Consider the following 27,679-nt stretch of genomic DNA (forward strand, 5'->3'; position numbering starts at 1 on the left):
ATCCAATTACTATTTTTAGTTATGTTTTTATTCATCAAGGAAAACATACCTTTATTAAAAGAGAAATAGAACATTTGGGGCCCATAACTTACCAGAGAAACACAGTGACATTATCATTTATATTTTGCCCTTGACATTTATAAAGTAAATATTTTCTAAGGGAATTGCATATACTGGGCTACATATAATGTCTTCTGACTCCTAGATTTTAGAAAGTGAGAAATGGATTGTTAGAAAAATCAGAAGCTTCTATCAATATTACAGCTTTAATTCACTGAGTAGCCAAAATAATTGTGGGTATAAAAAAAAGATATTTTTCTCAAAAATCTGTCTCTGAACAAAGAAAATACAATTTGTATCACTTGATTAATTTGCTATAAGCATTTGTCAATTAAAAATTGTACACAAAAAGTTAACTTTTTTCTTAATTTCTGAGAATAAGACAGCAAAGGAATTCCTGAAAATAATCTTTCTTGACTAAGATTTAAAAGATATGGATAAAACGAAAATTGATGATCAACACTATGGAGATGGTGACAGATTAATTGTATTATACCATTGTAAAGTTCAAGAGCTACTAATTTAAATCTTTAGCAACAACTCATTCACATAAATACTATAAAGGAAAAAAGAATTTATATTTTATTTCAGAAGATTAAAAGTAACAAATAATTATATAAGTACGCTGTACACAGTAATACATTATAAAAGTACACTATAGGACTACAATATGTTATAAAAAAAGTTTCCATTACTTAAACATTTGTTGAAGCACCTACTTTATACAAGGAGTAACATTTTCTAAAAGTAAACTACGGAGTCCTCTCTCCAAAAGGACCAAGATTTTTAATTAGGACATTAGGCTAGCTATTCTAATGCAGGAGGTTCAAGGACACACCCTGAGTACACAATAAATTTGGAAAGAAGTTTAGAGGCTGGGAAAGAAATTTATCTCCATTGTCCACTTACACAATAATGGTGGTCTGGATTAGGGCTTTAGAATTAAAGATAGAAAAAGCAGGTGAATACATTAGTCTTTTATAGAGAGAGGACTGCCAGGGTATGGAGAAAAGCCTAAAAGACCAAAAAAAATTTGAAGTTGTCTCTAAGCAACATAGGAAAGGGAAATGTTAGTGAGGTTTTCTTCCTGAACAAAGTTAAATACAAGATGGAGAAATACTTAAAATTGGCTAATAAATTTATTGTTCTCAGTCTTTCATGCTTTAAAAACTAAATAAAGCTTAAAGAAAATACTTATTTTAAATGGATTATTTTTAAAATGTTTTCTGTATTCAGAAATTCAAAAAAGATGAGATTTTATGAAATTTAATTTGAATAAAACTTTCTATTTCAACATTTCTATTATTCTTCATAATTGATACTCTAAAGTATGGCTGAAGAACTCATGAGCAATTGGTCTGTTTTAACCTTATCTCACAGACACTGAATTGTCTAATTAATTGGGTTTCCTACATTTCGCAAAAAGCTAAAGTGAATTTGTGGTTTACCAGCAACATGTTTAGGTCTTAATGGGACATGTTCTCAAGTCTCATTCCTGCTTCAATTTTGTATCCTAGATTGCCTTTATTTTTCTTTTGTGACTCCCATTTTACTCGATTTTATATACTTGAAGGTAAATTTATTTGGGGGAGAAAGCAGTATATAAATAAATGAAGTAAACCAACACACCAAAAGCCAATTCACTGAATGATCTATTTGCCAAGTTATTGAAGATTTTTATTTTTTAAGTTTTAATATCACCAAAACTTTGCTGTAGCAGTTTTCCTTGGACTTGTAGTTCTGGGCCACCACCAGTTTCTCATGTTAACATTTGAGATGCCTAGTGCTTCTCATATGCTCCATGTTACGTAAGTGAACAGGTGAACTTGACTCATATTTTTCTGGATTGGAACCCGTAAACACCCCAGTAAAAATACCTGTGGTGAATGTTTTAAATCTGGGCTATTTAGTCTGACAGTTTTACGTCTGTTAGTCATTCAGTGAATTGATCACTTACCAAATAATTCGGGGCTAGATAATTTTCAGTAAATGTAACCACGACTTTAAGACAACGAAGTTAACTTTTTCACTACTTTTCTCTTTGAAAGTATACTTTCAGAATGCTTTACTTCCTAATAAATAGTTAATGTCAAAAAAAAGTTTTAGAACATTATACCTAAAAGGGAACTGTTATTAAAGGCCTCCTCTAATATATATACATCATATCATAGAGGAGGGAATTAAGATCTATAAAAGTAGGCTTCAGTTTTTCAGAGGTATACAGGATACCAAACTACTCTGCTAGGAATCTAAGAAAACTCTCAGGGCACAAGTAAAGCAAGAGCACCAAATATTTTTGACAGAACTTCACATTTCACATTTTAAGAAAATCATTCAAGTTAGTAACATGAGAAAAATAAAAATTTTGTTGGATTTCCTTACATTTATTTCACAGTTTAGTATGATGTCTATTTTTAGCTACTTTATGGTGCCAGAGGCAAGTAGTCAAAGTTTTACATACAATGAACTTTATAGCATTAGGGAGTCTTAATTTACTCTAATCATATAATTTATTATTCTCATATCCTGAAGAGCACTTTAAAGATGAGAAATAGTACCAGCAGCCATCTATGCTGAGCGATACTTGTCACCTATTAAAAAAAGTGGAGAAAGATGTGGTTTGATACAATCATTTCCATACTACTGACTATGCTTTCCAGTTACACACAGTAGGTTACCTTCTAAGAGTCATGACTTTCAAAAATACCTCCTTAGCTCCACACTTGGATTCACACATTTGGCCTCCTCGTATATGCCTATATCTCTCCATCAAAAATCCTACCTGGTAGATTAGTGACATGAATTTCCAGACTTTTAGATTTCTGGTAGTGATCTCTCATGTTCTCAGAGCGCCTAGTGCCCACAGGTATGTTGAATTAGGTGTGACAGTTAACAGCAGAGTTGAATTAGAACCCTGGTTGCTGACTCTTTCGTTCTTTACTTACTTACCAGCATTACAATTTTGCTAAAGATCATGTGTTGCCTGCTTTATTGTGAAGGCTTTCTTTATTTCTCCTTAACAAAACCCTGACTTTAGCTGGACAGCATTGTGCTTAAGTGTTTTTGTCTTCGTCAAACAATGAGCTCCCTAAGCCAGTGATCATAATTTCTATTTCTTTTGTACTCTTCAGCTTCTGTATGAAGACTAATTTTTCCTCAAAGCCAGGCTTTTAAGTTCATTTCTGTAGTGAAATATGTTCACAATTTTCTTTTTGGAAAATGTCTTTAGGGAAAATTTATTTGGAGGAAAAAAGTGCTTGGTGCATTAAGTATTTGCCACAAATATTTACTGACTAAGTGACTAAGAAAAGAGACTCTTTGAGTAAGACTTATAGACATTTTTCTATTCTCATGGCCTTATGCCATTAAATAGAAATGCCTTTTTTAAAAAAATATTTCTTGAATAGAGAAAGCAACATTTTCTTAGTCACTATTAAATTCTACTCTCTTTGTATCTTTCATTTGTTTTTAAGCCTCAAAACAGCAGATATTCATTACTCTACGCTTGTGAACTTCCTGGTTGAAAAAAATAAACGTAATTGTTATATTTATGCTTAAACATTTCTCTTTTCTACAATTCACAGGAAATACTTTTCATAGTAGATTATCAAAAATTCAAGATAATCTTTGTCAGTAACAATTTATTTTGAAGCCTTCATATATACTTAATAAAAATGTGAATACATTTTACTTAAGTAACATATTTATATAATTAAAAATACCCCTATTTTATATTTACAAAAAAAAAAAAAAACAAACAACTAGCTCAACCTTACTTTCTATTACTCTGATACTCAAAAACAAAATAAAATAAAAACAAGAATAAAAATTAGGTGCAACAAGTTCATTATAATGTGATGGAAGGCTAGTTAACAAAATTTTGGTAGCAGGTAGCCAGCCAGTATAGCATGGATTTATAAAGAGTATATAGTTCTTTTTATTCCATGAAGTCTATCATCCTTAAAATCATGGTTTCTTTAGAAGCTGGTAGGAAGTATATGCTGTCTAAGCAGATGCTGACATGTAGCTGATTCTATGTGTCACATTTATAGATTGAAATAAATAAAACTGGTAATGACTGGATTAAGCAAACCCCCCACCCCATTTCTTGGGCCAACCTATTCTATCTATTTGAAATAAGAACTTCTCTTTTTTATTATCTTTAAAGGTAATCATCAGATTATTGTCCTGTAGTTATAATGATAAATTTACTTAAATTTCAATAAATATGAGCTCTCATACCTCTACTTTTAATATTACTATACTATACACTAAGCCAGTATTTTCAACAAATTTTTGCTATTTATGTTTATCTGTAGTTACTTTCTTAACCTCAGAAATACATTGATTAAAAAATTATTAACTTATACAAAATAACCATGGTTACCTACCGCAGATATTATTTTCTAGCAGAGATTATCATCTCCTAAATTTCATTTGTAAAATACAGAGGTTTGAGATACCACTGTTGCAGCTTCTTAAATGCCTTTAACAAAATTAGAACTTATAGGATTAATATTGGTGGGAGGTTTTTGGTATGTTATAAAGAAAAAAAATGTATGATGGTGAAAATATATTTTCTAATGCAAATGTTTTGTTAAAAGAGTGATTAAGAAGGCTAATGAAGTGCTGGCTGGGTGGCTCAGTTGGCTGGAGGGCCATCGTGTACGCCAAAATGTTGTGGGTTCAATACCTGATCAGGGCACAAACCTAGGTTACAGGTTCAGTCCCCAGTGGGGGTGCATATGGGAGGGAAAGGATCGATGTTTCTCTCTCTCTGTCTCTCTCTCTGTGTCTCTCATCTCTCTCTCTCTGTGTCTCTCTCTCAAAAATCAATAAATATATCCTTGGGTGAGGATTTAAAAAAAGAATACTAATGAGTGTCTAAATACAGCATTTCATTGTCATCAAACACCCAAAAGAGATATATGAGGCTTGGAAAACTGTTGTAGTAGCATTTAAAATCATTGTGTACAGCCCTGGCCAGGTGGCTCAGTTGGTTGAAGTGTTGTCCCATGCACCAAAAGGTTGCAGGTTCAATTCCCAGTCAGAGCACATACCTAAGTTGTGGGTTTGATCTCTGGTCAGGGCAAGTAAATGAGGCAACCAATCAATGTTTCTCTCTCACATCTATGTCTGTCTGTCTCTCCCCCTTGCTCTCTCTAAAATCAATGAATATATACTCAGGTGAGGATTAAAAATATATAAATAACATAAAATCATTGTTTGTATATAATCTCCATGAATTTGGAAAAGTGAAATATTAGCCGTTATTGGATTGTAAGGGATAGAGGTATTTTTTTAAATAAAAAATTGTTTTTTACATTATAGGTGACACAAGCAAATTTTAGACAATATAAAACATATAAGAACATAGATGAAGGATCCATTATATCACCAACTATTACATCCATCATTAAACTTCTGAGGCATTTCCTTCCAGTCTTTCCGTATGCATAGTTTTGTTTTTCAATTTATACAGGGTGGTGCGAAAGTATGCTTACATTTGTCCATATGGAAGATAATACAATAATTAATAAATAATAATATAAGAATAACATCCTAACAGCTGTAAACCTTAAATAATTTGTATAAAAGCAAACATAGTGTGAACACACACAGATTATCACTGCATGGTAACATGTGTTTGTTCCCAACTATATTTTACATCTTCTACAAAATGTAGGCCAATCAAAACTATTATACATCATATTTAGTCTGACAAAATACATATTTGTTCATTGTCATAGAATATTATATAATTACATATATTTCTAACTATATGTTTAGGCATACTAATCATACCATATATAGAAATGTGAATGGCTCTACAACTCTAACTTATTTTTTGATTACTTACCTTTACTGATATTTTTTAAAAGTACCTTAAAATGAATTTAACTAATTTTTTTTAACTGTGAAAAGTGCTCTCAAAATTGCTAATATTTTTCCTCAGGAATCTGCTGAAATGTTGGTGCTTAACATATTCTGGATTTAGTAATTCATCACATTTCCTTGATTGGAATTGATGCCTGAGTAAGACAATATGCATTTGGAAAACACTGATTATGTTTAATAAACAGTGAATGGATGTCAAAGATTAGTCTGCTTTGCCTAATGAGGCTTTAGAGATTAAGTCTAATTATCACTGATACAAAACTAAAAATCCTTTATGTATTGAACAGCAATTAGCTTTGCTCTCAGAACAAAAAATCTATTGATCTGAAAAACATGAAGCTATCTTTGGCATAAATAAGAATTTCATAACAAGAACCAAAAGATTAAAAATGTGAAGAATTTTTAAGTAAAACAATTATTGCCTTCTAATATGCTTTGTGATGAAAAAACTGACGTAGAATGTATAAAATACCACTGTGGTTCTAAAATTCTGAGGATCTGTGTGTGCGTGTGTGTGGTGACAGAGCTAGTCTGATTAAACTTTTTTTTAAATTACAAAAATAAAGAATATATTTTCATAAAGAGGTTAAACCTCAGATAAATACATTTTGGCATTTTAGAATTACCGGCAAAGAGACAAGTAGATTTGGACAAGTAGAACTTGTTCCTTAAAAAGTACTGAACAATGGGAAAATAGGTTATATACAATGAATGCAAAAAAAACATTGTTAAGTTTTAGTTATATCTTGCTTGGTTGAGCCTCTGTGAGCTCAGAAAATTCCCTTAATCTTTAAGCTTCCAAAATAAACCTCTTGCAGAATGAGGAATGTCTTTTCTATTGCTCTAACTATAAAACTAGATGGTAAGATAGAATGGAAAAGCCTGCCTATTCACAATAGAAAATATTAATTTCCAGAAAAAAATTTCTTTCTGTGCGCTATATTGGGTCAAGGGAAGTTACATTTAATCAAGAAAGAAAATATCAACTTCAGTTGGCTGAGCATTTTAACTTTCTGAAACATTTCCATGCATGTAATCTCATTTTAACCTCACCATAATCCTATAAAACAGAAGTAAAATTATTATTGGCTCTATTTTGCAGATAAAGAAATTGAGGGGAAGGGGGACATTATTTGTTGTTGTTTGAAATATCAAAATCATTTCATGAGTTAACAAGAATCTAGGTTTTATCACTCTAACACTAGAACTTCTTTCAATGGGGCTGATAAATTTAAAGGGAATAATAAGCATATGCAGCTGTATCCAAGTAATAAACAAAGGCAAAACATAAAGAAAAAATATAGGAAATGAGGTCCCCGTGGTGGGTTTTTTGTTCTGAATAATGAGGTTGTATATTTAACCCTGAAGCTGAAAAGGAGCTGTGGTGGTATTTTCAGAACTGTGTAAAATTAATTTAAAAACTCAATTTCTGCAAAAAGCAGAAATTTTACTTACCTAATATGAAGCAAATCCACAACCCCTGCTCAAAATTACCACATTGTGAAAATGGATCATGTATCATGGCATAATCAAATAAGAAGGTCATCCCCCAAAACTAAGGCATATGTGTCCTTTTCTGGTCTGACTTAAAACGACATGTTTTTCCTATTTAAATTAATTTAGAAAAAACTGTTTACCTTTTAGGGAACTAATGCTTTTCTACATTTCATATGAACATGCAGATATTTTTATACCTGTATAAACTGTAAAATTATTGACAGAATTAACAAACAGGAAAAAGTTTACTTAAAAATTTGAAAAAGACATCTATTATGTCAAAGCTCCATGCTGCTGAAACAGTAAATTGAGAGTTCGGTGAGGGTGTACCACAAAGTTATATGAATAGCTATACCAATTTACTAACAGAGTGTAGTGAAATTTCATTCATTTAGGTATGGTACTACTTTTTGGTGCAAAGACTATACTTTTTAAAAAGTGGATACCTGCGGTCCATCTCTGGCTTCATAGAAGTCACCCACTCTTATTTTTGCACTGAAGCTGAAATTGTCCCTTGAGATATCCATTATTCCATTTCTGCTGAGATACTGAAAAAATCACATATTTTTCCACTTCAGGTTTTAATAATGACAACCCAGCTTTGACGTATAGCTATCTTCAGGACACTACTGTTTTGCATGTTCTATCAAGGGGCTATTGATTTATAGGGGTTCAATTTAGGTTAAGTACAGTAGTCCCACAGAAAGAATATTTTGCATCAAGGAATTTATCTGAGAAAGGAGTGTGCTTTTTCTTTTCCATAAGCATGCATAATAGGCACCAAATGTACGTTATTTGGTGAAAAGTATGTACCTTTATTACTTCAGGGTACTGCCTAAGTTTCTTTCCACATGGAGCATAATATGCTACTTCTCCTTGAAGGCGCCCTCCAAAGTTTCTTATTCTTGTCTCTCTCTGCCAGCTACACATAACAGAAATGAGAATTATAACATACTTATTTAAGAAAACTTCTAAAAACTAAATAAAATTTTTTTAAGAATACATGCTCTTTAGAAAACATGATAAACACAAAGAAAACAAATATTAAACCCCCTGATTATACAACTCAGATGCATTTACTATTAAAATTATTTCAATTTTTAGGTAATTCAATTAAAATTAATCAAAGTCTCAAGTTACAAATATTAAACTCCATTACATTTTTTAGAAATCGTAACTGATATTAAATTGAGACACATTCAATAACATATGTCAAAGAGTACTGATTTTTTTACATCTGAAAAACTTTAAGCGAGAAGAAGAAAGTAAACCTGGCTCTTTGCTCTTGGAAAACCATGTATGTCCAGTGTGAAACTTTTCAGTTTCAAGTAAACCATTTTAGCCAAACTCTGGTCAAGTTCCCTCAGTCTTGCCCACAAGGGCTTTGTCTGTTGTTTAATTCTATCTTCACAAAAACTATGTCACTTTTAACTGTGTCCCTGCCCTTTGCCCGATGATTTGCTCTAGCTTCTTTTTCAGTCATATTTCTACTTGGATGCATGATCCCATCCCAGCCCCATCATAACTAAACATAGCAGTTAGCCTTAATTTCAGTTTTCTGATATATCATCTTATTTGCCCTTTGTTCTTTCTCTTCTGCTCTAATAAATACTATGCAGTATATTTACTTTATTAATAGTAGAGAATGAGAAATAAAAGATGCATGAAAATACGTGTGGGAAAAGTAAAAACAGAAATCTAATTTTCCATACCCATATTCCAAAGGAAGGCGCAGTTCACGTTCATCTGTTACTCTTCTTCTTTTAGAAGTGCCTTCAAGAAAATTCAGTCAGTTAACACAAAAGACTAGTTTACAAATGTGAAATATTTTTAATAGTTTTGAAACCTCTTTTTAAATAAATTATCTTAATGACTTGAATTATTAGTTTTGTTCTGCAATTTGCACATTATTTTTAGATGGTTCAACAAAAACACGTTGTATAAAGTAGAGGGTTTCTTTTCTTTTTCCTTTGGTCTGCATGACAAAAACTAGTCTTTCCAAAGAGAATGCAAGGCAAGGTAAAAATATATTAGCTTTTCCCTCATTTTGTTACTTAAAATTATTTAAACTAGTAGGAGGGAAATAGAAGTTTAGACAACTATATACAGTTATATTCTTTGAAAATAAGTTTTAAGATGCTGAAAAATTTCAACAGTGGTCATACATTTAAAAATAATATAATGTCTACGTTTATACAATCCATAGTATAAAATGCTACTAGTTCTTTTAATTAAGGTACAAAGGAATCAGATTAGAATTACATGTAAAATTTTTCAGATGATGACCAAGTTTCACAAACACAAATAAATAGATCAACACAGAATTTCACTATATACCTCTAAATATTCTTAGCTATTGAAATGAGAATGGAGAATAGTTTTGGAATATTAATGTAAAAACTTTCAACAAAGACCTCCAGAAGTTTATAAAAGGTCAAATAGAAAAATAAAGATGTGGTATGTTAATGAAATAATAATGCTACTCACTAATACAAATGACATTGGCTATGTGTTGGGCAGATTTGCAATTGTATCTTAAGTAACCAAGTGAGCTAATTTTTATAAAGTACAAAAAAAGTCCATTGTCAATCAAATAATAAATTCTAGAAGCATCAACTAAACACAGAAGCAGGAAAGTATTCAAAATCAAGAGCTGTCATTAAGCAGGTTCTAAAATTGCAAGTACAGAGAATAAAAATGGTAATGGGTCATATCCTTTGAAAATACATGCTGACGTTTCTTAGCCAACCTAAATCTAGCTCTAACTTGATTCCAATGAGATTATCCTCAGAATACTGTATAAATAAGAATTCTTGCTATGGTTTGCCTTCTACTTTACAATAAGAAAAACAAAGTGTAGGTACCAGAGTGTGGACTTGAAGTAAGTGTGGAAGAAGGTGTGCCAAGAAAAGCAGGTGACTGGGATTCAGAACATAAGGCAGCAGGAGCAGAGCCTGGGGCTTTTGCTATGTGGAGGTTACGAGGTGTTGAGTGAGCTGTGAGACTGATGGAAGGGCTTTTGACAGAGGAAGTTGTTTTATTCAGTTTCATTGAAGTTTTCTCTCCTTCAGTATCACTATCTGATTCATCTTGGTCTTTATCATCATCATCATCTTCTTCTGATCCTTCTGTATCTGATTCTGAATTACTATCTGATTCTGGGAAGTAAAAGAAGCATTTGTATATTATAACTAGATAATCAACAACAATTTGCAGTTTGTACCTAAATGGAATAGTTCAGGAACCAGCATCTGTGAATGAGAACTCAAATGAGCAATCTTCCTGAAGAGTAAATTTTTATTACTATCTTGCAAGCTATTTGAGTACAATGTATGCAGGCTATAAATCCTCAAAATTCTTTATTGAAAGTATCCATTTTACTCAAAACTTTACTCATTAAACAGTACTCTTATGACACTATTCACATGACAAGTTCTGCTTAGTGGCTTTAAATCACTGTTAATTTAATGGAAAAACTAAAGTGCAGAGGTAATAGAATTGATTATTTAAATAAATAGATCCCAAAAGTTTAAGAACTATATTAGGTTCAGTATAAGGAAGAGAAGATTGAGACTACCATTATCCTTTCATCTGGACTTTGAAATAAAAGGAAATAATTTTCTGGGGGAAAGTCTTGGCTTTTTTGGCTGCAGTTATTCTATGTAGGTGAAAGACTCCATCAGGCTTCTCAGGTTTCACAAGAGACTAGAATTACTGAAATAATTGTGTGGGATAATTTAATGATTTAGTAATTAAAGTTTGTCCTAGCAAGGTAGCCCTATAAATGCATCCATTCCTACAGATATGTAAAATCTATTCCTGGATTAAACTTGATAAACAAAGGACTGATATTTGTACTGTATCTTAATGGTTTCCAGACAACAGCTTCTGAGGAACTGTGTTTTTGTATAATATTATCTGTACACATTGAAGTTCATTGTAAAAGCTGTGTTTGGAAGTTGTTAATATTGACATTTATTGTGTTTTATGTAAAGTTGTGTTTATGGGAACAACAGGAAAAATACTGCAAAAAAAGTTGTTCTACCCTGAGCAAGTAGGCTGTTTTTACCTTATAGTCACTTTCATTTGTATAATTAATTATATATTTTCCTATTCATATTGACAGAAAATTTACAAATGGATTTGTGGCTGCCTAGTAACAAATCCAAAAACTCTGATAATATATATTTCACCTCTGTATTTAAAATTGAAGCTATCTTACATTTTCAATCTTCTGTGGAACAAGAGGGAAAGTTAAGGGGAAGAAAAATAAAAAGAAGATAAGAACAAAAACAAAACCCCCCCCACCAAAACCAGAAAGTGAATCAAAATGAAATCAGGGAGTAGTATATATGTTATTAAATAAATTATGTATCACTAATAGACATTCATAGGGATTTAGGGTTTTGGTATTTTCTGAATGACCGTGACACATTTTAACAAGTAGCAGAAGAGATGAAAAAAGGACAAATGAGTGGCCCTGAATTAAATGAAAATTAAGCAACTTCATGAAATTCACATATCATTTATATTCACTTTGAAGTATTATTTGTTTAATGTTAAATGAATAACAAAGCTAAGAATTTTACTTAGGATTTCCAATTTCAGTAACTCCTATATTTTACCAGCTCACTACAGAAATGCACATAGCTGTGTGAAACAGTGAATGCTGTTAATTTTAAGACTCGCACTTAAGAACCTCTTTAAAATGTTTTCTTTCATGTATACTTATTGAAGTATTTTAAATTTAAAAAAAGAAAATAACCTGATTGGCTGTCATCAGATTCATCATCTTCATCATCTTCATCTTCTTCCTCGTCATCTTCTTCTTCATCTTCATTTGAATCTTCAGAATCTTTACTACTGGGAATGTCTGAATCTGTTCCTCTAAACTGTTCTACTAAAGATTTTGCAGGATGAGAGTGATGTGTTTTTACTGGGTTTACATTATTGCTAACTGCTTTTTCCTTCCCTTGACTCTGGAGAATGGGAGAGGCGGAGGGCATTACAGTGGTCTGACTGCCAGGGGTCCTTCTCCCACCTATACTCAAGTTTACAGGTGAGGAAAAAGGGGTACTACTTGCAGTAGCAATGTTTTCATTAATTTTACTCTGCATTTTAGTTTTGGTAGTAAGTGCTAGAGGAGCTTCTTGAATGACACTTTGAATAACTCCATTTGGTTGGTGATTACTTAAAAGTGCATTTGTCAAGAATGGATTAGGGTGGTTATTTTCTAATGTTTGTTTTGGATGTGCTGGTGAACTAGAGGTTCCTTTTGGATTTGACAAAGCTGCAATAACCTTCTTCAGGCTCTTAGATGACTCCTGTTTCTTTAACTGTGCTGGAAATGTCTGTTTATATTGTTCCTGTTGAAACATAAGTTAAAAGACCAAATCAATAATGTACTATAAGAACAAAGATTACTTTTATTTTCCTTCAGTATTTGAAAACAATGTTTATACACAAAGTTGAATCATGATTAAACTGCTATAAAAGTAGTGGATGTGGTGCCTAGTTGGTTGCTGAACCCTGGCTAGACTTAATATATTAAGTTCAATGAGTCTTCCCCACCTTAAGATGTTTCCTGACTATCCCCCTCTCTTTACTATTGCTCCCATTTTCTCAATAATCCAAGCTTGAAACTCTACAATCATCCTTTACTTTGCTTCAAGTCAGCCATTATTACTGTATCTTTTAGATTCTTTCATTAAAGTATTGCTCAAATTTAAGCCATACCATCATTTCTTCATAATCAACTTGCAATATATGCTATATACTAATGTCAATTAAATCTTAATATAAGTTCTATTATTATACATTAGCTCCCCAGTCAAAAGCTTTAGTGCCTCCTCCACTGCCAACTTAATAAAGCCTAAATACTTAATTTTGATATTCAGATTACTTTTTAAGTAGGCACTAACATACCTTTCTAGTCTAACCAGAAAACCTGATACGCCCTGTGCATGCCAAATTTTCACTACTCCACGTTTTGTTATAACTATTTTCTCTGCATGAAATGTCCTCCATTTCTATATACTAAGGTGGTGAACTGCTGTTCATTCTTCAAAATCTAACCCAAGAGGCTCTCCATGTTTGTCACAGCCAGAGGTACTCGTGGCCTCTACCCTTTGAGCATCTTTACCTCCTTATATTCTACCCTGTACAACCTATAGTATATATAATATAAAGCTGATGGAAATGCTGGCTCAGCATTCTGTGGGATCTGCTTTAGAGTACCTTCAGCATATTAGCATTGGAAAGAGTATAATAAAAGCTTAGAAAAATTATCCTTGAGAAAAGTTAGTAATTTGTAAACCATTAAGCCTTAAAATTTACATCTGTAAAGAAGGAACAAAAAATTATTTCAATAACAGATCTTCTGGAAAATAAAATTATATAGATTTTGTTTATTAAACTAAATTAAAATGATAAGCAAAAATAAACTGAGGTAAAATGATTAAAACATTTTAAGTTATAGAAACAGAAGGAAAAATTCTGTAATGAAAATTGTTGCCTTGAGCCCTGGCTGGATTCCTCAGCTGGTTAAAGAGTTGTCCCAAACACCGAAAGGTTGCAGATTTGATTCCCAATCAGGGCAAATGCCTAGGTTGTGAGTTTGATCCCAGGTCAGAGAGCTTATGGGGGCAGGAGGGGACAACAAACAGATTGCTGTTTCTCTCTCACATTGGTGTCTGTCTCTCTGCTTCCTCTTTGTTAACATATCTTTGGGTGAGGAATTGAAAAAAAAAAAGAAAGAAAAGAAAACTGTTGCATTGAAATTAAAATCAGCAGTACTGTGAGAACTGGACCCAGGTTTTGATCAGGCAGCAAAGGTTTGTGGTGGACATTTCACAAGGATAAATGTAGATGAAATGCCATACAAAATGGCTTATTAAATATTTTAAAACACTAGTACTAATTAGCAGCACACAATTTCTATATAAACTTCTTTAGCTTATTAACATCTTCACTGCATTTATAAAATTAAAATATTAAGATAATTCATTATAAACAAAGAGAAGTGCTTAATCAATATTTAATCAGTGAATAAAATATGAAAAATTACACAAAATAAATGCATTTCTCTTTTAAAAATAATTTTATAGCCCTGGTTCGTGTGGCTCAGAGAACTGAATGCCAGCCTGCGATCCAAAGGGTTGTCAGTTTGATTCCCAGTCAGGGCACATGCCTGGGCGGTGGGCCAGGTTCTCAGTAGGGGGCATGTGAGAGGCAACCACACACTGATTTTTCTCTCCCTCTCTTTCTCCTTCCCTTCCCCTCTCTAAAAAATAAAATCTTTAAAAACAAAAAGATAATAATTTTATAGCAAAATTCTTAATATAAATAATATACTTAATTTTAGCTAATATTTATATGACACAAATATTGCATGCTATAATATACTGTATACAAGTATATATAGTACTTAAAATTCCTATTTACATATGCTATTATAATTTTTCATATCAGAAAAATTGTGTATTTTCATTTCCTAGAACACAATTATGTCACATAATAATTTTGTACTTTTTTTCATTGATAGTAGTTTTTCTTCTAAATACATACGATCAAAAACAGTCACGAATACAGAAAACATTCCCTTAGGTTTATATTTTATATTTTAATTTTCTGAAATTGATCCTCATTTTATAGTTCTAAAGAATCTCTTCCAATATTGACATCTGAAGGTTTACAAAAATAACCAGAGACATCTGCATTTTATATTCAAGACTAATATCAGTTACTCTTTTATAGCAAACATGCTGTCATTTTTGATATGAGGGATAGAAAATAAACAGGAATACAGACAGAGATAGGTTTGAAGCTCCCTATTCCACCTCCAAGCTATTGCTCCCCAGCCCCTAAGATTCGGAAGACTGAAAAAAAAAAATCCTCCAGGCAAAACTGGTAAAGAAAACTCAAGCCTGGTCTATATATCCAATTAATGTATTAGATTGGCCAAAAAGTTCATTTAGTTTTTTCCATATGGTGGCTCTAGTTGTGCTTAGTTGTCTTTAGCTTCATTTCAAAAAAAATTTGTTAGTCTGCATTGTGACAACTGTCTTTATTAGCATGCATTTAAAAACAAAAACTCATCAAAACTGGTGAATTTCTGTGCAGTCATTTTAATACAGAAGAGGGAATAATATGCATGTTTTCAGCATCTAATCCTTCATTATTTTAAGAAAGGTAAAAATGCAACTGAAATGCCAGAGAAGATTTGTGCAGTGAATGGAGAATGTGCCATGACTGACTGAAAGTGTCAAAAGTGGTTTGCAAAGTTTCTTGGTCCTACTGACATTCTGTCCAAATAACTCTTTGCTGTGGGGCTGTCTTATGCATTGGAAGGTGTTTAGCGACACCCCTGGCCTCTACCCAATAGAAGCCAATAGCAGGAGATGGCCGACAGACTCAAAATATCCAAATCAATAAAGTTATTGGTGACAATGGGCCTTGCAGATGCCACTGCTGCCCCGGATCTTCCATAGACCAGCCACGGTTAACCCCACTGTGTTCTTTGGCATCGTTGTCAACAGTGAGCCCTTGGGCCATGTCTCCTTGGAGCTTTTTTCAGACAAAGTTCCAAGAACAGCAGAAAACTTTTGTGCTCTGAGCACTGGGGAGAAAGGATTTGGTTTTAAAGGTTCATTCTTGCCTTCACAGAGTTATTCCAGGATTTCTATTTATAAAATACCTTTTAAGTCAATACCATGTACGAAGAGCAAATAGATAAAGTCATTTAGAGTTGAGTCTAATGTGGATGCCCACTCCCATAAATATTTCCCATTAATTACTATTATTTTAGAAACACCAAATTATTTCATCTTAATCATGGGCTTTGAAATCAGAAAGCCTTTTGTTTAAAACACTTTTGCATTTAAATTGCTGGGTGATGTGGCGAGTGGCTTAACCTCTCTGAGCCTTAATTTCTTATATGCGTAGAAAGTCTATCATGACTACATTTATTAAGCAAGTATTTAACAAGTGACTTTCTAATAAGCAGTCATATAAAATTCTTTAAATAAAATAAGAAACTTTGAAAAAATTAACTTTTAGAATGCAAATATTTCTTGATATTACTCAGTAAATTCATTTATATTAAAGTGGAATATATATTAATGAGAATTAAAATAGCCCCAAAACTTCCAGACAAGATGGCAGCATAGGTAAACATAGCATTCAATTTCTCCCCTAATCAAATCAAAATTACAACTAAACTACTGAACAAACATCTTTCAGAACCACCTGAAACCTGGCTGAATGAAAGTCCTGCAACTAGGGAATTAAAGAAGCCACATCAATATTGGTAGGAGGGGCAGAGGCATGGAACAGACCGATCTCGCACCCACATGTGACAGATAAAAACTGGAAAAGGACGTCACCACTGTAGAAGTGCCCCCCGCCCAGCAGAGCAAAGAGGCCCTGCCACATGCCAAGCCTCTCATTCCAGGGTTCCAGTCCCAGGATGAGAAGTCCCCGTAACTTCGGGCTATAAAAAGCAGTGGGGATTGAGGCTGAGGAAGACAGTCTTCTGGTGTCTTAGGCAGTTCCTTTTAAAGGACCCATGCATGGACTCACTCCCTCTGAGCTCCAGCACTGAGGCAGCAGCTTGAAAGGCACCAGGGTCATACAGGGAGGAGCTGGATTGTCCAACATCAGGGCAAAAGACGGAGGGGCAGCTTACTCCCAGACAGAGGTGTTGGCAGAGGCCATTATTCCATTTCCAAGTCCTCCCTTGCACAAAATGAGCAGGAAGGCACCATAACTGAGTCTCCATCAACCTGGCTCACACTGTTTTGCCCCACCCTGTTGATTCCCTTAGGCCCTGCTCCACCCAACTTTTGGGACCACCCAAGCTATTTCCAGTAGTGTTTCCATACAAATGACCAGTCTTGGTTCATGCTTCAGATTTTCCTAAAATCTCTCAAACAAGCAGTATCTGGCCTCAGTGTGCCCCATACTTCTCGTTAAGTGGCCCCAGGACTGGCACTAGTAGCAGCTGGCCTTAGTTAACAGCTTGGCCTTGTTTGGGCACTTCTAAGGCCAGCACAAGTAGCAGCCATCTGCAGATAGCTTTGTGGCTCATGCTGGGTGGTCTAGGGCAGAGAAAAAGTGGCAGCTGACCTTGGTCAGCATATCCTGGGAGGCCCAAGAGCCAGTGTACCCAGTGGGCAGCTTAAGACCATGTCAAAGACTACCACGCAACCACCACCATAGATGATACACTCAGTGGGAACCAGAGCCTCGCTGAAACAAATCCTCCTCAGGGCAGGTGGGCCCTTGCACAGCTCATCCTCTACCATGGTCAGAGGTCACTGGTCACAGCCAGTCCTTACAGCTGACTGACCTGGGAGTAAATCCCTCCCACTGACATGACAACAGCAATCAAGGTTAATCTACAATAGGATGTAATACACAGCCCACATGAGGAGTGTACCACAAATGCCTAGCTTGAGTGACGGGGAGGCTGTGCCACTGGACTCTATAGAACACCTACTACACTAGGCCACACTACCAATCCTGGGAGATATAGCAGCTCTTCTTAATTCATAGAAACAAACACAGGGAGGATGCCAGAATGAGGAGACAAAGAAACATGCCCCAAATGTAAGAAGAGAACAAAACTCCAGAAAAAGAACTAAACAAAATGGAGACACACAATCTACTACATGCAGAGTTTAAAACCCTGCTTATAAGGATGCTCAATGAAATCAGTGAGAACCTCAATAGCATAAAAAAGAACAAGTCAAAAATTAAGGATACCCAAACTGAGATGAAGAATTATTTACAAGGGATCAACAGTAAAGAAGGTGAAGCCAAGAATCATTCAGAGATTTGGAATACAAGGAAGCAAAAACATCCATTCAGAACAGCAAAAAGAAAAAAATAATCCCCCCAAAAATGAGGATAGTATAAGGAACCTCTGTACAACTTCAAGCATACTAATATTTGCATTACGGGGGTGCAGGAAGGCGGAGAGGGAGAGCAAAAATAGAAACTATTTGACAAAATGACAGAAAACTGCCCTACCTTGGTGATGGAAATAGACATACAAGTCCAGGAAGCAAAGAGAGTCCCAATCAAGATGAATTCAAAGCGGCCCACAACAAGACACATCATATTTAAAATGCAAAAGAATAAAGACAAAGGGAGAATCTTAAAAACAGTAAGGGAAAGCAGTTACCTACAAGGGAGCACCCATAGATATGTCAGCTGATCGCTTCTTGGGCTTTTGGATAAGATCATGTATAGGACCTGTTCTTATCAGCTGAATATCTGATTCATCTGCTATCCAAGGACAATATAGTGAATAGATTTTTGGAATTAGAAAATGAAATAGGAGCTTTCTTGGTCCTTTCCACACATTAACCTAGTATTGCTATATTTCCAGGATTGATGCACCAAAAGACTGTCAGCTGATTTCTTAATAGAACTTTGCAGGCCACTGCAAGAAATATTCAGAGTGATGAAAACAAGGACCTATTATAACCAAGATTACTCTACCCAGAAAAGGTATCATTTAGAATCAAAGGCCATATAAAGATCTTCCCAGATAAGAAAAAGCTAAAGGAATTTTCACCACTGTATAGCACATGAAATGTTAAAGGATCTCATTCAAGAAGAAAAACATTTTTAAAAGATAACAAATATGAACAATAAAATGACAATACATACATAGCTATCAACAATTGAAACTAAGAAACAAAATAGATGAACAAGCAGAACAGAAACAGACTCATACATACCGAGAACATTCTGACAATTGCCCGATGGGAGGTGGTTTTGGGGAAGGGTGAAAAAGGTGAAGGGATTAAGAAGTATAAATTGGTTGTTACAGAGTAGTCATGGGGATGTAAAGTACAGCATAGGAAATACACTCAGTAATACTGTAATAACTATATATGTCATAGGGTATGAGATTTACTGGGATGATCGCTTAATAAGGTATACAATGTCTAATCACTGGAGTGTACACCTAAAACTAATAAAATGATATATGTTAACTGTATTTTGAAAAATAAAAATTATTTGAAAATAGAAAAAAATTAAATAGCCCCTTTTTAATTTGCTTAATTCACTCATGGTGAGTCAATAATATGATGCCAGTAATAACACCTTCTTAACATTGAACAGTACACTGCAAATTATCATATGCATGATATTATGATACCATTGGTCATTCCATTTACATCAGTGGTTCCCAAATATGGCTGCACATAGAATCGCCTGGGAAGCATTTTAGACATGCAATACCTTAGTCTCAACACAAGAGATCCTGACTTAATTGTTCTGGGGTAGAATTTCTTATTAAAGTTTCTCAGGTGATTCTAATGTGTACTTATATTTGAGAACTACTCATTTAGATTCTCAAAAAAGCCTGATTTGTTCAAGTAATTTTTCTTTGACCCTGTTCTTAAAGACTTCACAGGAAAATAAGAGACAATGGACTAGAATATTGTGACTTCTTAAAGAAAGGCAGAATATCATAGCAGTTAATAAAAAGAACTCTAGATCCATATTCCTCGGAGTGAATTCTAGTTCTATAACTAACTAGCAGTGTGATCTTGGGAGAGTTAAAGTCTATATATCTCAATTTTATCATCTGTTAATGGTCATAATAACACCTGTAGCACTAACATATTAGTATCCAATGAGTAAATGCAGGTTCAACACTTAAAATAATAGCTAGCAAACAGTAGTAAGTGCACTATCAGTGTTCGCTAAAATTTAGGATGTGCAATAATTATTTTTGTAACCAAAAGACAGGAGGATCCATGTTCAAATATATATTTTTCTTCTACTTTGGGCTAGTTATAGGATAAAAAGTAGTGATCATTTAATCACTAGAATTCTACTGAACATATGCATATAGACTGTATAGTAATATAAAATCAATAGTAAGACAATCAAGTTGAAAAAATTTCTCCAATGAGTGGCCCTGGTATTTGTGTAAATAAAAGTTACTCAAAATATTTTGCATTTCATAATGCACTAAGTATGGCAAATGAAAATACATCTTTATAAAGGATTTTTACACTTAAAATTGCTAAATTATAGAACTACAGAGGTAAGTTACTCAAGAATTTATTTCTTTACAAATATATTGATATTAGAAAAAAGGACACTGAATTTTAAACAAAAGTAATTGTGAAGTATGACTTATTCAAACATACTTCTCCCTTTACTGATAAATCAATAAATCAGAGGAAGAATGACATGATTGTCTTGCCAAAATATACATTAGGTCGATATAAAATCAGAGAAATATAGTTGCTGGTATGCATTTTTAATTCCTGGTGACTTAAAAAAGTATAAAAATAATTAAACCTGCATGTTACAAGGCTATATGAAAGCTCTTTTTTCTAATAATAAAATTCTTCAATATATAATTTTGTACTCACCCGTTTAGATCGCAATTCACTGGTCAAAGAACTAGATTCTTCAGAGGTATTTTTATTCCCTGCTTTAAGTACATCAGGAGAAGGAACTATGAGTTTCGTGTAAGTTTCCTTTTTGGCTTGATTTACCAAAGATAAAGGTTTCACATTGGACACCAATCCCGTAGACTGTATTACACTTGTGTGTTTGTTCACAGATTCCTCCTTTGCCTGAGAGCTTTGGAAAATAAATGGAAGCTGCTGTGACAAAACCTGAGGCTGCTTCTGCTGGGATTGGAATGATGAGTGAGTCTGGGATTCAGACACAAGAGGTAATGGCTGGTGTATTCTTTTTTCCTGGGCTTTTTCAGTTGCTTTCTGTCCATCTACTTTTGGGTCTGAAATACCATGTAATAGCACCTATAAATAAAAGTTAAAAAGGCAAAAGTTTAACATCTATTAAAACAAAGAACACCAAACAGGAAAAAAGGAACTTTAAAGTTTTCCTACTGACTTATGATGGATATTTAAAGCTCAGGAGATGTACACTAAATGTCTTTTTAAAAATGTTTCTCCACCTCATATTCCTTCTTTTGCAAAAGTAAGAACTAAAGGCAATAATTAAATTTAAACTTTATAGACTTTGAGGGTCAGGATAAACAAGTTAATCCAAAAATATGAATAATGTGTGGATATTGCCAAGGGAACTATTTATACCTGGTTGTTACTTTTATGTTGTGCTTCATTCTCTGAACCAGAATCATCATCTTCACTTTCTTCAATACTTTGATCTTCCTCTTCTTCTTCATCTTCCTCTAGATCATCTGAATCACTACTACTAATGCCTTCACTTGAAGTGTCTGATGATGTGCCCGAATCACTATCACTGTTGCTAGAACTTTCTATAGCTTCCTTCCTTGGTTTCTGGATAAAGACAAGATTTTTAGCAAGACTTTATTTTTGGAAAAAATTCAAGTTTCACTAAGAGGTAGGCTCTTTTAATTTTCAAATGATATTTTCAATCTCAAAAATGTCACTTTAGGAAATAAGGGAAAGTCAGATGTTACAAGGGTAATTATTCAACAAACTAATCAAATTAACCTATGTAACAGGAAGTGTCCAATGAAATATATAAGCTGTGACATGAAGAGAGTACTGGAAACCTCAATATATTACAAAATACAAAGAGTAATTTATAGAATAATTCTAATTATAAGGGTTACACACATTGAAGTTCTATATTTAGCTTTAGTTTTCTTTCCTTATGCAGATAGTGAGTCAGTAACCAAATATTTATAATACATATAGCATGCCAAATACACCTTTCTTGGTGCTGGACTACTATGATGCCTAAGATAGAGATTTTGCTTTTAAAAAGATTATACTCTAGTGGTGTTAGTGGTGGTGGTGGTAGAGGAGACAGGTGATTAATGTAAGTAAATAATTCCATATAGTAGTAAGTGCTACAGAGAAGACAGGTAGCCATGGACTTAGGGGCTGCTTTAATTAAAGTCAAATATTTAATTTTTTTATATTTCACAGCAAAAAGAAAAATATGATAAAGAGAGATAGGTTAATTTTTGGAACATTTAAGATTCTATAGGAAAAAGGAAATCCAAAGCTGGTAGAAAGAGACATTAGGTCACATAGAAGGAAAATTTGGGGTTTAAAGAATAGACAATAGCATTGGACAAAAACAGGAAAAATCATGAGACGAATTATAACTAAATACCTATATAACAATGGAAAAGTTAAAATTCTGACAATAGGAAGACTTACAGGAGAAATACTGAAATGACAGAGTAGTAAGGTTTGGTACAATCCAAACTTACTTGGTTGCTGACAGATAAAATTAGAAACAAAACTTAGAAAACGTAATAAATTATAAAAACCATGAATAATGAAAGCTATGGTCTTAATGGATAGGGCTTTGCATGATTGCTGGACTTGGGGAATGAGCGACAATAACATCTCTCTTCAACAGGAAGCCAGGTTTAAGCCATAGTTACAGATTGCAAACCTATACTTTTTCTTTTGTACCTTCTGAAATTTGATTCAAATTAAATATAAGTTAGGAGAGTCACTACTATTGTTTTATTCTGCTTTTAATGGCACTGTGTTAACTGCTCCAAACCAGCAACTATAATGTCTCCTCCAAAGACACACCACCTTCATTCAATAAGCCAATAGTGACTATCATTCCCTGGGCTGTGTTCTCTCACAATAAAACAAAAGGTGATGAGGAACCAAGTAGAAATTAAAGGGAAACAAAAATAATATAGTAATATTAAACCTACCATTTGTTAAAGGAGTATCTCCTTCCTTGCAAACAAAATCTGGTGTGCGTTTTTTAAGCACCTATAGCAAGACTTATGAAAATCTTAAGGAATCTAAACTGAAATTATCATTTCTGGTTTCAGTAGGGGCTAGCTACCAATGGAAAGAAATGGGAAAACTATAGTGATTTAACAGGGAGAAATAAACTCCTATTCCAATGCCCAAGTAATCTGTGTAGTTTTTTATTTGAAGACAGCATGAGAAATGGGGCTTACACTTCTCAATATGGGGTTTGAAAGTGCGGATCCTAAAGCTTTACAGTGCATGGTATTCACCTGCAAAACTTGCTGCAACCAGCATATTCCTGGGTCCCAATTACAAACAGCACACAGGGATCTGCATTAACAAGTCCTTAATATGATTCTGATGCAGGCAGTTTTGTGTAGCATACTCTGACAGTGTGCAGTCTGTGCTTTTATGAAGTAACAAATTTAATTCTTTTTTAAAAATCCTCACCTGAGGAAATGTTTTATAAATTTTAGGGAGGGAGGGAAGGTAGAGGGGGAAAGAGAGAAAGGGTGATAGATATCTACTGGCTGCCTCCCATATGTGCCCCGCCTGGGGATCAAACCCGCAGCCTAGGTACGTGCCTTGACCAGGGCACAAACCCACAACCTTTTTGTGTATACAGTGACACTTCAACTAACTGGGCAGCCCAACCAGGGCAAAATAACAAATTTAAAACCCATCAAAAAGAGAGAGAAATGTGAGGAGACAAGTCCAGGCATTAGGAAAAAAAAAAAGAAAAAAGGAAAAAAAAAGGAAAATAGGTGTCAGTATCATCAATTTCATCTCCTAAATTGCTCTGTGTGTGTACGTAGGTAGTTTTTTTTATTCATAGATAATTAGGTAGTATGTCCCTTTTATGTCAGTTAAACATTTTAAAAATGAGTCTTCTTAGGTTCATCAGAAAATGATCAAAGAAGAGCTTATTAATCCACCCTCCCCCATCCAACCTGGGAAAACATTTCAGAACCCTTGCTTTGAACTTTCATTTCACCGCATACTTACTTCTTCCAATAACAAAACAAACACAAATTCAAGGCTATTATGTACCAGGCACAGTTGTTCTAGTCTCTAAGGATAAAAGGTGTGACAAAGAGACAGCAGCTCTGCTCTAGTGGGATATGTGGGTGCAGAGAATCAACAAACATATAAATGAGTGTTTTTAGAGAAAAAAACGCATAACTAAAACAGGATAACTGGATAGACAGTGTGTGCTGTGGGTTGGGTTAGGTAAAGATTTAGATACAGTTATCGGGCAGGACCTTTCTGAGCTGAGACCTGAATGGCAAACAAGAGAAAAACCTTCCAAGATGGGAAACAGCAAAGGAAACAAGTTTGATATGTTCGGAGAATAGAGAAGCCAACTATGGCAGCTACGTGGCACAGGAAACCTAGGACATAGCATTTACGGTGGGATAGGCTGACGGGGGTCCTCTACAGGGCCTTGTAAGGCCATGGCAAGAATTTTATTCTAAGTGAGATAGGAAACTATTGGAGGAAGTGATAACATAAGAGGTTTTAAAATCCAAAAACCACTTATGTTTTAAAAAGATTGTTTTGGTTGCTGTGGTAACATTTATATGGCAGCAAGTAGTGGAACTTATTCAACCTTGAACTGCTTTTTCCTCAACAAGCTTTATGTTTGTGTATTTTAATTTGTGACGTCTTTTGTTTAATTTAAAATATCTACTTTATTCTGCCCTGACTGGTGTGGCTCAGTGGACTGGGGGTCCTCAGTAAACCAAAAGGTTGCTGGTTTGATTCCCAGTCAGGGCACATGCCTGGGTTGTGAGCCACGCCCCCTGTTGAGGGCATGCAAGAGGCAACCAATCAATGCTTCTCTCTCACTGCGATGTTTCTCTTCCTCTCTTTCTCTCTTCCTTCCCTTCTCCGTAAAAATAAATAAAATGTTTTAAAAGTATCTTTATTCTAAATATACATGCAAAATGAGGGAATTAGACTTAATCAAGGATTTTCAATGAGTAGTACAAAGCTATGTAACTGTACCCCCCATGAAGGATTATCAAAATTAGCTGAAGAATATTTTTTTCAAACTATACAAGAACAGGCTAATGAAGCAAACCAGTATTACATGAAATGTTCAAGGGTTTTCTTCAAAAAGGAGACAAAAAATTTTTAAAGGGTAAAAACTGTAAACTACAAAATGGCAATAAATACATACTTATCAACGATTTAATCTATAAAACAAAATAAACTAACAAGCAGAAAAAAAACAGACTCATAGATACAGAGAACACTTTGACAGTTGCCAGATGGGGGGGTAGTTAGAGGAAGAGGTGAAAAAGGTGAAGGGATTAAGTATAAATTGGTTGTTACAGAACAGCCATGGGGATGTAAAGTACAGCATAGGGAATACAGTCAGTAATATTCTAATAACTATGTATGTCATAGGGTGTGAGATTTATTGGGATGATCACTTAGTGAGTTACAGAATGTCTAATCACTGGGGTGTACACCTGAAACTAATAAAATATTGTATGCCAACTGTAATTTTAAAATAAAAATGATTTAAAATAAGAAATTAAAAAATGAAAGCTGGGAACAAGATGAAGGAAAAAAGAGGAACAGTTAGAATGCGACCCTGAAACCTCTACCTCTGGAAGGAAATAACCAAGAGTCTTTTTATCACACCTGTTGAAGGGGAAAGGGAATGTTTGTATTGGAGCCTGAGTACAATCCTGTTGAGTTTTTAATGACTGGGTACCATGAGGCATCTTGGCTTTACCAGATGACCTTCCCCCAGACCCTTATATGTCATGCCAGTCTGGAAAACATTTATCTTCTGTTGAGAAGGGAACTGAAATATTATATCTGGAGAAAGTATCTCTATGAAATACGCTAGACAAAAGGAAAAAAATCTTTATTTGTTCTGTTGATCTTGGAAAATATATGGAGTTTGTGTTGTCTTGAAGATGACAAAGAAAAGTTGATAAAACAGTTCCATAGGATTAAAAATTAGAGCCTGGGAGGCACATTGTTCAGATTTAAAATTCAAATAAATGTTACTTGTAGTCAGTGGTTACCCATATCTTGCTCTTCTTGCTATAGCGTGACAACAGCTGCCCAGCCCCTTTGATATTACACCTGATATGGCAGAGAAAGTGAGGCAGGATCATAAACTTCTGATGCTCTGTACCCAGAAAGCCAGGTCTAAAAGTGGTTTTCATAAAATGTAGATGAGAAGACACAGCTCTATTTATTATTTTTGTTCCCAGAATGTTTGCAGTTCATGCTAAAGCTTTAACTCAGAATAAACCAAGATTTCTCAATCAAGAAGAAATTAAAAATGGGACCAAATTCACTGATAAGGGTGCACTTACTAAAAATTCTGGACATAATGCGTTAGTTCATATGTTGGGGGGCGTAGACCCAAAAAACCTGGAATTTATTTATACAAATTTGTGTATTTATTTTTACATGTTTAAACTTCAGTCACCCTCAATGTGCTGTCCATTTGATGCAATACATCTATGGAGACGTTTTGTTGCACTGCTCAAAACAGTTTTTGGACTCATTGATTTTGATGCCTTTTAAGTGCTTTTGCCATTTTGTTGTTGTTGTTGTTGTTTCACCTCTGCCACAATGGCAAAAACATTTCCCTTTGAGGGCTTTTTTCATCCAGGGAAACAAACAAAAACAGGTCGCTCAGGGCAAGATCAGCTGAATTACGGAGGGTGGGGAGTGGGGATCACGCTGTTTTGGGTCAAAAATTACTGAACACTCAGTGGGGTGTGAACAGGTGTGCTAGTAAATCACCCATTATGAAATGGGTGAACACCTTGAAAGAGTCTTCAAAAGTAATTCACTGAAGCTGAATGCAGCCTCTCACAACAATGCCACGTGGTACACTGATACAGGTGGGTTCCTGGAACACTCTCCTAGTGGGAGAAGGTTGTACTACATGGGGCCTGCCCTCCAGAAGATAATTCTGGGTTTTTCTGGGTCCCTCTTGTAAATTAGGGACAGTAAGAGATAAACAACAATAACTAATAATAAAGTAGAACAATTATAATATATAAATGTGGCCTCTCTCTCCCCAGTACTTTTATATTTTGCAGTCCAAACCTATTTCTGAATATGTGTGACCATCCCTTAATTGCAAGAAATGGCTTGTTGCCACTTGTTTCAGGGGATCCATCACTGACATCTTCATGTAAGCTCAATATCTGGTGCAACACATTGCTGGCAACTGGAACATGCTTTTGTTTATGTCTTCCACCCACAAATTTAGTGCCTTTTCTATCTTTAAGCACTTAATCACACATTGTGGCTGTAACTTTTGCAGTTTAAGGTGCAACAGCAAAACTAGCTCAAATTTCTTTTTCCTTCTTCACAATTTCATGAATAAAAGATTCATTTTACTATAGATCTTAGCAGCCTCAGAGTGATTTGTTTAGTTTCTTATGCCAAGAACTTTCACCTTTTCACTTAAAGGAAGCACTTTACTGCTCCTCTTTGGCATGTCCAAACTGCCAGCAGCA

The 27,679-nt window shown here is 34.3% G+C and overlaps 1 protein-coding gene and 1 non-coding gene across 2 annotated transcripts in view; one reads left to right on the plus strand and one right to left on the minus strand.

The window, feature by feature from the left end:
- BAZ2B (bromodomain adjacent to zinc finger domain 2B) overlaps positions 1 to 27,679 on the minus strand; it is a 359,528-nt gene that overhangs the window by 87,035 nt on the left and 244,814 nt on the right. Inside the window, exons 10-16 of the mRNA XM_054562718.1 lie at positions 21,552 to 21,758; positions 20,859 to 21,254; positions 12,221 to 12,821; positions 10,320 to 10,613; positions 9,168 to 9,228; positions 8,269 to 8,377; positions 7,902 to 8,003 (exon numbers count right to left, since the gene is read on the minus strand). Of these exons, the coding sequence (XP_054418693.1) occupies positions 7,902 to 8,003; positions 8,269 to 8,377; positions 9,168 to 9,228; positions 10,320 to 10,613; positions 12,221 to 12,821; positions 20,859 to 21,254; positions 21,552 to 21,758 (1,770 nt within the window). The remainder of the gene's footprint in view (positions 1 to 7,901; positions 8,004 to 8,268; positions 8,378 to 9,167; positions 9,229 to 10,319; positions 10,614 to 12,220; positions 12,822 to 20,858; positions 21,255 to 21,551; positions 21,759 to 27,679) is intronic.
- On the plus strand, positions 18,673 to 18,863 carry LOC129061980 (U2 spliceosomal RNA). The gene has a single exon (XR_008528231.1). It is a non-coding gene; the product is annotated as a U2 spliceosomal RNA (small nuclear RNA).

Source organism: Pteronotus mesoamericanus, unplaced genomic scaffold (genome assembly GCF_021234165.1).
Source record: "Pteronotus mesoamericanus isolate MK-2021 breed Mesoamerican mustached bat unplaced genomic scaffold, CSHL_Meso_final scaffold_651, whole genome shotgun sequence".
NCBI lineage: Eukaryota > Metazoa > Chordata > Mammalia > Chiroptera > Mormoopidae > Pteronotus > Pteronotus mesoamericanus.